At 32.1% G+C, this 13,919-nt stretch overlaps 1 protein-coding gene across 1 annotated transcript in view; it reads right to left on the bottom strand.

The window, feature by feature from the left end:
* Ndfip2 (Nedd4 family interacting protein 2) overlaps window positions 1-13,919 on the bottom strand; it is a 60,253-nt gene that overhangs the window by 15,699 nt on the left and 30,635 nt on the right. Inside the window, exons 2-4 of the mRNA XM_046447319.1 lie at window positions 12,028-12,193; window positions 5,978-6,111; window positions 157-250 (exon numbers count right to left, since the gene is read on the bottom strand). Coding sequence (XP_046303275.1) covers window positions 157-250; window positions 5,978-6,111; window positions 12,028-12,193 — 394 coding nt within the window. The remainder of the gene's footprint in view (window positions 1-156; window positions 251-5,977; window positions 6,112-12,027; window positions 12,194-13,919) is intronic.

Genomic DNA, 13,919 nt, shown 5'->3' with positions numbered 1-13,919 from the left:
TTCTAGGACTTATATTCACTCTAGTCCTCTCTAGAACAATTTGTATTTCAAATGAGGTAAATACATGCTAATAATAATTTATTTTCTTCACTGTTATACATACATACAGCTAACAAATATTTTTATTAAAAAAAAAAGTCTGGAAAGGTCACTTACTGAAAAATGCCAGCATGAAAATGCCATCATTACCCACTCTAAGTTGGTCTGCATCACTGAAGTCATCTCTTGGTGGACACTCTTCCTCTGGATTCTGTGAAACACATAATATCAGAATAGCTCTAAAAAAAAATTTTATATTCTTAATGTAAAAATAAACAATAAAAATTTCAATAGAATCTAAGGTTCTCAATCTGTTAACAAAGACAAAACGAGATAATGAGTACACTGAGTTAGACTCAAAAAACATTAGCAAGTATAATTTTTTCAGGGGCATTCAAAAAAAGAGTGATTTTCAGATAAACACAAAAGAGATTAAGTTGAATAATATCAATTCATGAAAATGGTATCACGAAGATAGATGTTACCCTGTTGTATTAGTGTCAAATGAGAAAACAGGCACTTTCAAATCAGTAGTGGAATTCAGTAAGTACAATTCCAATGGCTGGCAATTAGGCAATCTTTGTCAAAATTAAAGTATATACCTCTGGATCCAGCAATTCTAGTTTTTGAAATATATTGTACAAATACATATACACACACAATCCCACTTGTAAGAAATGAAATATAAAGATAGTTCTTTGCAACAATGTTAATAAGAGTAAAAGATCAGACACAATTTAAATGCCCATCAATAGTGAACTGTGGTCTGTAATTCCAGTAGCTCGGGAGGCTGAGACAGGAGAATGGTAAGTTTAAAGCCAGCCTCAGCAACTTAGCTAGGCACTAAGCAACTCAGTGAGATCCTGCCTCTAAATAAATACAAAAAAGGGCTGGAGATGTGACTCAGTGTTTTGAGTGCTCCTGAATTCAATCCCCAATACCAGGAAAAAAAAAAAAAAAAGTCAACTGTGTCAGGAGATAATGCTCCATAGGTCTCTCATGTTTCTGCACATCTTCCAGGTAGAAATACTGGTTGCCTTTTTCTGGATGTTTATATAGTGAAGAGCTTTGGAAAAGAGAATGCTTCCCTTCATAGCAAACATATGGACATTCTTATCAACTGTTAGTAAAGATGAGATCCTTAAACTCAGGGTTCCTTCTCCTATTAATACACTCCACCACATTAAGTTGGGAAGTAGTCCTCCTTGTACTGTCCTGTGAGAACCAGGGCTCATGGAAGTGACAGAAATAAATACTAATACTCTGTACTGCTATTACTGTGAATAATAAAGTCCTAAGCAGTCCTATGTCTTCTACCTGCTTCCAGGATACCGACAGACCAATCAGATTGCTTGCAAGTTGGGTAAAAACTCAACACTCGATAGATTGAGGAAATAAATTATTTTATATCTATCCAATGAAACAAAAAAATGTGAAAATTTTAAAGCAATAAATAAATAAAAAAGAACAAAAAATGTCTTCAAGTCTTATATTCTAATGCAATCTCCAAAACATATTATATGAAGATAATTTGTATAATACCATTTGTATACAAAACTAATATACTAAGGTATGAATATATTTTCTTATAAATGCAAAGAACTTCTCTGAAAGCACTGATTGCTTCCAATATACAACAAATATTACTGGAAGACCCAGCAATTACTATATAAGACTTTGCTTCCTGGTCCTTGTGATATATCAATATATACAAAACAAATATGTATGACCTGGAGTCTATATTGCAGACAAGGGAGTCAGACAATAAACAAAACATAGTAGTAAGTTATGTATATAATTATTTAAAAACGCAAATGCTATGTCAGAAGAGAAGAAAAATGAAAGGGGAAAGAGCGAGGGGTCTAAGGAAATTTGGGGATGTTATGGAGTTAAAAGTCTATAATTTTAAATATGGTGGTCAGGTAGGCCTCACTGAAGTAAGACTTAAGAAAAAACTTAAAGGGGTGGTAAGAGGGTAAACTATGCAGGTACCTCATAGAAAGAGTTCTAGGCAGAATAATAAGCCAGAACTAAGGTCCTAAAATAAAATCACACATGACACGTTAGAATAAAAGCAGAGAGTTTTCCATGGCTGGACTAGAGTAAACACAAGAGAAAATAGGAAGAAAACATGTCAAAAAGGTACAGAAAGTCCACTGAAGGATCTTGGATATTACTGAGGAAGAAGTCTTACTCAATTTTGATCAAATGAATGTTACGTGATTTAAATATGTAATATCTCAGGCTATTTATATACAATCTGAGTTCAGTACTAACTTTTCAGGTTCAGTCAGAGAAGGTAGTGCCCTGCCTAAGAGCCTATAATTAGAAACGTCAAGGTAGAACTTGAATCCAGGCTACTGATGTTCTTTCCACCCAGTCTTGGTAGTTTTATGTATATACTTCTTAAAAAAAAAAAAAAAAAACAACTTTCGAAGCCATGTTATATTGTTTATTATTTGAACCCAAAGATTCCTTAAAATCTGTGATGATATATCCTGGCAAACTTTATATGGTAAATTTAAAGACTGGCAATGATTAAATGCATATTAAAATTTTGTAACTTTCAAATTAATTCAAAAAATAACATGAAAATACAATATGAACCCCCCCAAAAGAAAAAAACACACTATCAATGATGACAAAAATGTTTGATATTATTTTAAAACATTAATCCAGAAACTTATCAAAGGATGTCATTTTTAAAAAGATAGAAGGCATACAAAGATATCTTTTATAATATTGACATTGGTGGAGGGAACCCACACACAAACATATAAAAAGGATATAATTGTTCACTGGAGAAAAATGGGCACTAAATGGGCACTAATTACACTACTATATTGACTCCATGGGACATTCAACCATTAAATAACAGGAAAATATTTACAAACATTTCTAAAACAGAAAGGACAGCATTTGTGAAATAATTTCAGCTACATTAAAATTTATTAATACAACAGACACTAGTATGGCAATATGTAAATCAATGGATGTGTAACTGATGTGATTCTGCAATCTGTATACGGGGTAAAAATGGGAGTTCATAACCCACTTGAATCAAAGTGTGAAATATGATATATCAAGAACTATGTAATGTTTTGAACAACCAACAATAAAAATTTAAAAAAATAAAAATAAATAAAATAAAAGAGAAAATGCTTTGTAAATTAAAAAATAAATAAATAAATAAATAAATCCAAAAATTTGTAAAAGACACGAAAATATTTTTAAAATAAGACCTGTAACAGAATGGTTATGGCATTTTTATCTTCCTAATTTCCTACAGTGGCTAATACAAAGAAGGCATTCATAAACTTAACCAATTATATTTTATTAAACACCGAATATATGCTACTAACAAATTAGGTACTAGGAATATGATATATATAATTCTACCTGTCCTGGAGTTGCTCACAATTTATCAAGTGCTAGCTAGTTCTTACATTAAAAGGTAAACTAATGAAACCATTTCAAATAAGTTACCAAAAAAAAAAAAAAAGATGTTAACCACTATAAGGTTTTAGATGAGCCTACCTGATGAACAAGCCCTATTACAAAAGGTTTATAAAATGATTTGAAATTCAATTACTTTCCTCAGAAATATTAAAAATGAGTAGAACTGACATAAACCCATTTAATCAGTATATAATATGCATGCAGCTACATACATCAGAAATAGAAAAGAGTAGGGGGAAAAAATTTAAAAAGCAGAAAACAAAGATTATGTTACAAAGTCTCTTGACTATCTACCTATATAGTCCCAATGAGAGTTAATTTAAGAAATAAATTCAGAGCTCATCCTCTGAGACTCATTTACAACTAAATGTGCTCAAATGCTAATGAGACCAGGTTTGTTTTATAATTTAAAAAAAAATAAGAAAAAATTACATCTACATAATATTTAAACATATATATATATATATATATTTATGCAATTTATGTTTTGAGATGTGAATCCATTGTGGAATGGCTAAATTGAGCTAACTGACATGCTTTTCCTTGTATATCATTTTTGGTGGTGAAAACACAAGATCTACATTCTTGAGTGATTTTAAGGTATGGACATTTTAAAATTTGTGTGTGGAGATACATATAAACAATCATACATTCAAACTCTGCCAAAAGTGGGTGCTGGAGCACTGGATTAGGACGCCCTGATATTTAAGAGATATTTTATGAGGAATCCAAGTTAATGTCTTTTGTACAACCATACTTTGCTTTCTGTGGAATTCTCTATAAGACCCATAGGCTAATGTAGCAATTGCATCAGAAGAAAGTAAAAACAGAACTTTTCTTTGTGGACATGTTCCAATTCAGGTTGGGAATCACAGTTTCTTTCTAAAACAAGGCACTTGAAATGATGACAGAATGGAATAGTAACACTTCAGAGTTTTCTCTCCAAAGGGGGTAAAATCACCTTTATGCTTTTCTCAAAGTCCAAATAATGCTTCCTACTTTAAAAGCAGGAAGTTAGGGTAGTAAAGTATCCAATGCCCATAATACAATTTAAGGATCTTTGGCTCTGCTAATAACTAAGGCAACATCTCCTAAAATACAGTTTAATTTACTCTGAGAGTCATTCATGAGCACTTATAAACTTCCATGTTCTAAGCAAGCTAGAGTTCACTTTGACAGAAACTCCCTACTTTATAGATCCCTTCCTTCTCTATAATTCTCCCTCAAAATATTAAAAATCCTTCTTGACAGGGTCATCAGTCAATAAGGTGTATTTATGCTACTGTCTTAAGGGACTTAACTTTCCTCTCTGAGAGAGGTAAGTTATAAAAAATTAATTAGGGGTTTATTATCTTTACCTAACTTCGTAACTGTTAGCTATATGACATTTATGTGTGATAGAAGATGGGAGTGGAGGCAGGGATGGGAAGAGCTATTGTTGATGGAAAAAGCTCATCCTGGAAAGATGCTCATCTATCAAACCATCTAACTGCTGGGCTCTGGCCTCAAGTACAGGAAAGGCTTCTTTCTGTCTTGACTCCTCACCTAATTGTACCTTTCCTGGATGAGGTTTTGTTTTGTTTTGTTTTTGTCATTTTCCTGAACAAAATGGGATGAATCTAAGAATCTGAAATGACACTTCCAAAGCAAGAAAAAAAGGCAAAAAAAAAAAAAAAAAAAAAAGCCCTGCTTGCAGCAAACACTAAAATATAAATAATTTCCACCTTTTACCTGACTGGTTGAATAGCATACATGCATCTCATTGTCGTTCCATTAGTGAGACAGCTACTTCTTTTACCAGAACAAATAACATGTATCTTACTGACACCATTACTAAGGCATATACGAAGGAAAAAAGGAAGAGGAATCTTTCACCATCACTCCAAAATTCTAGAATATGTTAAAAGGAAAAATAAAATTTAGCTGAAAAGAAAAGTATTTAAAGGCCTTATCTCTCTCTATGCTATTATATAGCCTATCTTGAGTTCTTTCATGAAGTCATTAGCCTAGCTATGCTAGGATGAATCGTGACTAAAGTGACAGAATATGGAATCTAAACTTATGTAAGGAGAAAAATAAGTACATAGACAATGAAGAGGTCAGTAAACTTGAGGTCTAGGTGAAAGAGAAGAACTGTTAGGATGGTGGTACACAGAGCAAGTGAGTTAAAAGGGTGAAAAGTTAGCTCCTGAGATGCCTAAAACCAAAATTTTATGAAGTGATAAATGTATTGGTAAAGACATGTTCTAAAATGACCACAAGCTGAGGAGGCAGGGGAATATCAACAGAAATGAGGTCAAGAAATAGAGAAGGTGAATTTAACTTGGAAAATGTCAATTTCACCATAAATGATGCAAATAAGTAGTAGTAGGGAAAATACAGGAAATGACACACTGTCTTAAGGAACTACTGATATTATTAAATGCATATAAAATAAATTAACAAAAATATTATCAAAAGAAATGATAAATTTTCTTACTCTTTGAGATGTTTCTGCCGCTGCAGCTGCCATTGCAGCAGCTTTAGCCTTCTCAGCCTCATCATATGTGGGCAGTGAGGTAGCAACACTGTAGGGTGGTGGCACAGGATAAAACTCACTGTAAACTTCCACATCTGAAGAAAAAGAATTTAAAAAGAAAAATCATTAACAAACTATTTAATATAATCGTATAGCCATGACCACAATAACTTACAAAAGGACACGAGAGACTGCTACTGTAGTTCCACATATAGCACATCAACAACTATTATAATCATATCTTATTTTAGTCATTTATTATAAAGAGAAAGAACTGATAAATATAATCTAAAGGTTGTTACATTAATAAAGCCCCTTAAGAATGAGATTTTGAAAAGGAGTTTCAGACAAGGAAGGTTAAGACTCAGAATATATGACATCCTCTATGTGCTTATTGGTATGCACAAAGAAATTACTTGCTCATTATCTTACAGCCAAAAAAGTTTTTATAAATCAGAAATAATAAAATAACAAACGTTTACATAATACTAAGTATTTCATAACCACTTCTAAATACATTAATCTTAGCTACCCTGAGATTCAGAAAAACTTAAGTGACTTATGTAGTACTAAACACCCAGTAAATGGGAGAACCCAGGGAGTTCCTGACTTCAAATACTTTGCTCTCATAACATATAAGGAGTAAATTTTTTACATATGTTTATTTCAGCAACCACCCGAATCTCTTCAGCAAACAATATTTCTCTTTGCTAAAAGATTGATGAAATCTTGCTCTTTTTCACTCTTATCCATTTTTCTACCCATTTTTACCATATTCACCTGTTCTTTAGATTTTTTTTTATTAAGTATTTCTCCCTCCCCAATATTTAAGCTGTTTTGGAAATGAGCTCCAGAAACAGATATACATATATGTCATATATATGCATACATAATAGTATACATATTGGGGTGTGGATGTGGGTGTGTGTGTATATATATATATATATATATGGAGAGAGACAGAGAAAGAGTGTATATATATATATATATATATATATATATATATATAGAGAGAGAGAGAGAGAGAGAGAGAGAGAGAGAGAGAGTGTGTGTGTGTGTGTGTGTATAGTGTGTGTATGTGTGTGTGACGGGGGGGTAGGGTATGTGTATGTATGTAGCAAGTACAGACTACTTATTTTAAAAATAAAACTGCTGGATGTGGTGGCACATGACTCTAATCCCAGGGACTTGGAAGGCTGAGGCAGGAAGATTGATTACAAGTTTGAGGCTACTCTGGGCAATTAAGTCCCAAAATTAAAAAATAAAAATAAAAAGAGCTAGAGATGTAGCTCAATGGTAAAGAGCCCTTGGGTTCACTCCCTAATACTAAAATGAAATGAAACTAAATAGAATAGAATAGAATAGGATAGAATAGAATAAAAATAAAATTGCATCACTTATTTCTAATGTAAGTAGGATAAGTCAAATTATACAAGTCAGTGAACTCTATGAGACTTATGGTAGAATCATTGATATGGGAAAAAAAGGTAGAGTTCATATTCCACGAAGTTTGACAACCGTTTTATGATTTCCTCAATTATAACTACACTATTTCTATATTTTCTACATGAGTTTAGAATGTTCTCTATCAGACTTCCTTCCATTTACAACATGAAAACAAAATTTTAGTTAGCAATACTTTTCCTCTTAGATTTTCATGTCTATAGGTTTTAAAACAATGCTTAATGCTATCAATAAGAGCTAAGAATCTAGAGTTGATTAATTTTTAATCTACCAACAGAAAGTGCTAACAGCAGTATAATACTCAATGTTATCCACCAGAAGACACAAGAGGCATAAATTCTTAGAAAATACTAGTCATCATAATGTAAAAACACCATATACAATCAAGTAAACAGATTTCTTTCAGTGCTAAGACTTAACTGAAGCAAATCTAAGTGAAAACAATAGTTATGAATTTTAACACAATAATTATTAAAGCTATAAATTTTAAAAACTAGAACAATGACATATTATTCAAGATGATACAGTCTTTTATATCAAGAAGTATGTAAATTTTTGAAATTCTTTAACACTCAAGATAGAAAAACTCAAAACTACTCTTAAGATTTCATCTCACCCCAGTCAGAATGACAGTTATCAAGAATACAAGCAATAATAAGTATTGGAGAGAATGTGGGGAAAAAGGTACGCTCATACATTGCTAATGGGACTGCAAATTGGTGGCCCACTTTGGAAACCAGTGTGGAGATTCCTCAGAAAACTTGGAATGAAACCACCATTTGAACAGCTAACCCACTCCCAATCTATACCCAAAGAACTTAAAATCAGCATACAATATTGACATAGCCACACCAATGTTTATAGCAGCACATTCACAATAGCTAAACTGTGAAACCAACCTAGAAGCCCATTAACAGATGAATGGATAAAGAAACTATGTTATATACACACAATAGAATATTACTCAGCATTAAAAGAGAATATAATTATGGCATTTGCAGGTAAATGGATGGAGTTGGAGAATATCATGCTAATCGAAAGCCAATCCCAAAAAACTAAAGGCCAAATGTTTTCTCTTGATTAGTGGATGCTTATCTATGGAGGGGGGGATGGGAAGAACTGAGGAACTTGGATTGGGCAAAGGAGAAGGTGGGGAGAGGTTATGGAGGTAGGAAAGATGGTGGGATGAGATTGACATAGTTACCCAAGGTACATGTGAGACTTGACAAATGGTGCAGAGAACTGAAATGTTGCACTCTATTTGTGTATGATAAATTGAAATGCATTCTGCCGACATGTACAACATGACAAGTAAAACAAATAAAAATAATAATTTTTTAAAAAGATAGAAAAAAATCCCCACAACTAATAGATGGAAATTGAGGAGCACTAAATTACTATAGCATTAATGTTCACTTTTTAATTTTAATCATTTTTCTTCTACCCTGAAAGGCAGTGGTTCTCAGAGAATTAAAATCAAGAGAGCACCAGCTCTAAGTTCTCTCCTTAGAAGGTGAGTCATCTCAAGCAAATCATTTAAGCACTCTGAAGCTCTGCTTTCTCACCCATAAAACTAACCCAGGAAGACTATTACTACTATTATGGGGGAAACAGAAGAGTATTCAAGAGGAATATATTATGAAACATTATAAAAATGTCACATATTATTAGTGATGTCAGATCTATAAAAAATAAGTCATAAAACAACCTCAATCTCCAAAGAAAACTAGCACACCCTAGGCTTAACATATAATAATTATAAGAAGTTGAAGAAAAATAGCAACAGCTTTTACTGAAGAAACCCAAAATTCTAGATTTACTCATAGTTCTTATGCTGGATTAAAGTCATGAGTGACTTTTTAGTAAGAGTTGTAAAAAATGAAGAAGACCAGTCTCCACAAAGGACACTGTAAGAATAACTGAACAGGGGCTGGGGTTGTGGCTCAGCGGTAGAGTGTTCGCCTACCACATGTGAGGCCCTGGGTTTGATCCTCAGCACCACATATAAATAAATAAATAAATAAAGGGATTATGTCCAACTACAACTAAAAAATAAATATTTAAAAAAAAAGAATAACTGAACATCTAGACACCAGGCTCAACTGGTTTTTACAGTTGAAATGTAACCTTTAAAAGTGATATGCCGTATTATTAATACTACTCCAAGTCATAAAAAGATGGGAAGCTTCTCCATTCATTTTATGCTACTTAAAAATTACAAAGTTACAGATCCCACTAATAAAACTGTAAAAACTATAAGTGAAATACTAACAAATCTAAATCTAGAAGGGATCAGTTCATGACATGAAAGGTTATTCTAAGAACACAGGAATGAATTAGTTTTTTAAAAATCTACTAATAACATATTTCATTATAACCAAAATTAAAGAAGAAAAACCACATCATTTTATGATCAGATTTTTCAAAAATTGCTTTAAGGGGTATCTGGCCTACTGAAGCCATTTATTACAAGGGAAAAAGACTGCAAAAAGAAAAGGTTTGGTAAAAGAAGTAAGAGGAAGTGTGTAGCCATGCTAGTTTTAAATGGTTCTCATCAAGAAATAGAGACTAATTTCTCTACCTTGAAGAAAGACTAAACTCAAGGACTCACTTCTAACAAACCAAATATGGCAGAAGTGATACTAACATTTAAGACAATATCGTAACAGGAGACAGCGTTTCTACCTAGTTTTCTCTCAGAACACTTGTTCTTAGAATCCAGCCATTATTCAGTGAGAAAGTCTATGCAACAGGAGGCTAAATATGGATGTTCTGGCCAACAGCCTCAGCTGAGGTCTTAACTAAAGCCATCACACATGAAAAAGGAAGCTTTTGAGATGACTTCAATCCCTGTTACCATTAGATGAAAATCACATGAGCTCATGGGAAAGAATAACATAGTTGATCCCAGGACATCTCCAGAACCATGAAAATTAGTAATGAATGATTGGTATTTTATTCCATAAAGTTGGGTGTCATTTGTTACACAGCAGTGTAGTAATGATAGTCACAACAAAGGGCTCAAGATTTCGTTCTTAAAATTAGTATCTTCCATTATTCAGACATGGACATCATAAAGAAAACAACCAATTTTCTTTCTTCAAGATTATCATCAAAGTGATTTTTATTTTATTTTTGTGATGCTGGGAATCAAACCCAGGAATTCACAAGGTGCTATATATCCCTAGCCCCAAACTGAGTTTTCATTCTTGTCGATATTATTTTAATTTAATCAAGTACAGCAGATTTCTTTGAAAATATTAAAGAAAATTTAGCACATAAATTTTAATAAGTAACAAACCAGTTGCTAATTCCAAAGAAAAATAAAGTTGGTGGAAATCAATATGAAAACTATGCATAAGAAGCTGGTAGTACAGCTCAGTGGTAGAGTGCTTGCCTCACAAGCACAAGGCCCCAGCATCACCAAAAAAATAAATAAATAAAGGATATGAAATGGAAATACTGATCAAAACATTATATACAAATAAAAGGAATATGCATTTACTAATTTAATTAGTAAGAACACCTTCATGGACAAGATTATTTTCAGTAACCAAATAAAAAAAAAAGTAAATGAATTTGATGGAAGAAATACTGGGTCCTAAAAAAAGGGGAGAAAGTATTGGGTCTTTCTATACACTGCAAATGAAAAAATGGTACCCAGAGAAAGTTGGCATGACTTCAAGAAAAGTAAATGGCATTATGGAATAAGAAAGATGAAACGTTCCAGTGAAGGGTGTTATCTATAAAATATTTTCCAGTAACTGATTTTTAAAATACATGTTTCATAATGAATATATAAAGTATTAAGAGCAATAATTTAGATTTTATTTAGATATTATCAGACTATTTACAGAAGTTACAATAGTATACAAAAATCATACAATCATAAAATCAGTACACAAAATCATAATAGTATACAAATCATCATAATGATTAGTTTAACACTGCTGAAAATATGTAAATTATGGCCAGAGAATTAACTGATTTGTTCTCTAGAATGTCCTGAACAGAAAAGATAAACAGTAAGCAGGAATCACTGTCTTGTATTTAAGAATTATTACCGTACATATGGAATTAACACTATGTATACCTTTTACCTCTGATCAGATACACCACATTCCTACCCGCTTCTATCATCACTAAAACTTTTGTTTTATGATTATATATGCATGTACATACATGTGTCTATACATGTGCATATTTATATATGCATGTGTATATGACGTGTGTGTATACATGTGTGTTTACGTTTGTATATTCATATACACATGTGTATGTTTGAATATGTGCCTATTTAAAAGTCCACTTAATTACACAAAACCACACTAAAAAAAAGAACTATAATCCCAGCTACTCAGGTGGCTGAAACATGAGGACCACAAGTTCAATGCCTGCCTAAGCAACTTACTAAGACATTGTCTCAAAATTAAAAAGTAAACAGGCTAGAGATATAGCTCAGTGGTAAAGAGTCCCTAGGTTCAGTTCCTAGTATAAGGAGGTTAAAAAAAAAAAAATTAGTGAAAACATTACTAGCTGTTTCATACCTGAAGTTGTAGGTACTTCCACAGTTATACTACTATAAGGGGGAGGAGAAGAGTCAGTTTCAAGTGCTGGTGCTGGAGGAGCAGTCTGCACAGTCTGTGGTGTTGGGTTTGAAGTGGATGGCTGCTCTACAGCAGATGATTCTGAATTATCCTCTTCATTATGAAGCTAAAAGAACAAGAGAAAAGGGAAATCAAACCAAATTAATGATGTTTATTATTTTTCTTAAATTTAATTTTTAAAGATAATTTATGGCAAATGATCACCTTTTAGCATTTTAAAAGATGAAAAATTTAAAGATCTAATCAGTCACCTAATCACTCACTTCTTAAGAAATTCAGAATTTTCATAGTTTCTTTACAATAAAAATGAGACACAAAATTGTTATGAGTTCACAAAGAAAAGTTTTAGGATTCAAGATAAATTTAAATTCATGTAACCCTATAGTAGATATTGTCTTCCATGTATCAATCACAATATATGTATTGAAAAGGAAACAAAAAATCCTAGTAGTGTAGTCACAATACCATCTCTACTATACTTAATCTAGAATAACTGGAAATGGAAACTGAATTATAAAACAAATTAATGATGTATAAATATTCTAAAATGTGAAATATTAAAAACTGGTTTTCCTAAAAATAGAAAAAAATTACCATAAAGCAAAATGAGTCAGTGAGTACAGAATTCTAAAAACTGGTTTTCATCACAATTGAAAACTCTGTAAGAATAACATGTTTAATCATTTAACTCATTTACTCTTCACAACCAATCTAGAGATGTTTAATCATTTAACTCATTTACTCTTCACAACAAATCTATTATACACATGTGTATGTTTGAATACGTGCATGTTTAGATACTATTACTATTCCCAATTGAAACAAAAACCTGGAAGTACAGAAACTTAAAGTAACTTGCCAAACAACACACTGTCAGAAATCAAAACCAAGCATGTGGCTACAGACCTTTTATTTCATTTACATTACCTCTGAAAAGATCATTCTTTAGTAGTTAATAATACCTAATACAGGTAAACTAATACAATGTGAGCAAAGGCTTCAATACCATAAAAGGTAATTCATTAGGGAGGAACTATAATTGATCCTTAAATAAGTCTAGAAAAGAAGCCTTATTAAAATAGACTAAAGTACTTTTTTACATAATACCTTTATTTTGTTTATTTAGTTTTTATATGTGGTGCTAGGGATCGAACACAGTACCTCACGTGTGCTAAGGCAAGCAGTCTACCACTGAGCCACAACCCCAACCCAAGACTAAGATACTTTTAAACTAGAACCTCAGTTTGAAAATAAACCACAGGTCTTCATTATTATTTAATTTCCATATCTTAATTTGTTAAAACTTAAGAAATTTAATGTTAAAAACAATGCTCCAAAGAAATTTGACATAGAGCTAGTACACATAACAAATTTAAACGTTGTGATGTAGTAAAACATAGATTTGGGGTTTTAGATAGAACATCAAGCAAATTCTTGATCTACCTTTCAGTATCTTTGGTAAACTTGTCTTCTGTGTACCTCAACATTCAACTATAAATTCTGAATACAGCCAAATCCTCATAGGGATATAAAATAATATTTAGAAAGCATCTGGCATAATAAGGGAAGACATTAAATGTACTAGTCTCTTCCTTCTTCCCTTTTACTTAGTATACCTTAGTATACCACAAAACAGAAATTGTGAGGTGCTTCACTATCAGTCCAATAAGTAGTAACTAACTTGCCTAAAAAGTTACACACACACACACACACACACACACACACACACACACACGAAGGTCAATTTACTAAAATGCTTCTTTCATTTGTCTTAGTAAGGATCACACTAGAAAACCATTTTTACAAATTAATAAATACAACTTTCAATGGAA

The sequence above is a fragment of the Marmota monax genome, unplaced genomic scaffold (genome assembly GCF_021218885.2).
Source record: "Marmota monax isolate L192 unplaced genomic scaffold, Marmota_monax_Labrador192_F-V1.1 WCK01_AAM20220418_F8-fsc00043, whole genome shotgun sequence".
Classification (NCBI taxonomy): Eukaryota; Metazoa; Chordata; class Mammalia; order Rodentia; family Sciuridae; genus Marmota; species Marmota monax.
This window is presented reverse-complemented; position numbering and strand designations above follow the sequence as displayed.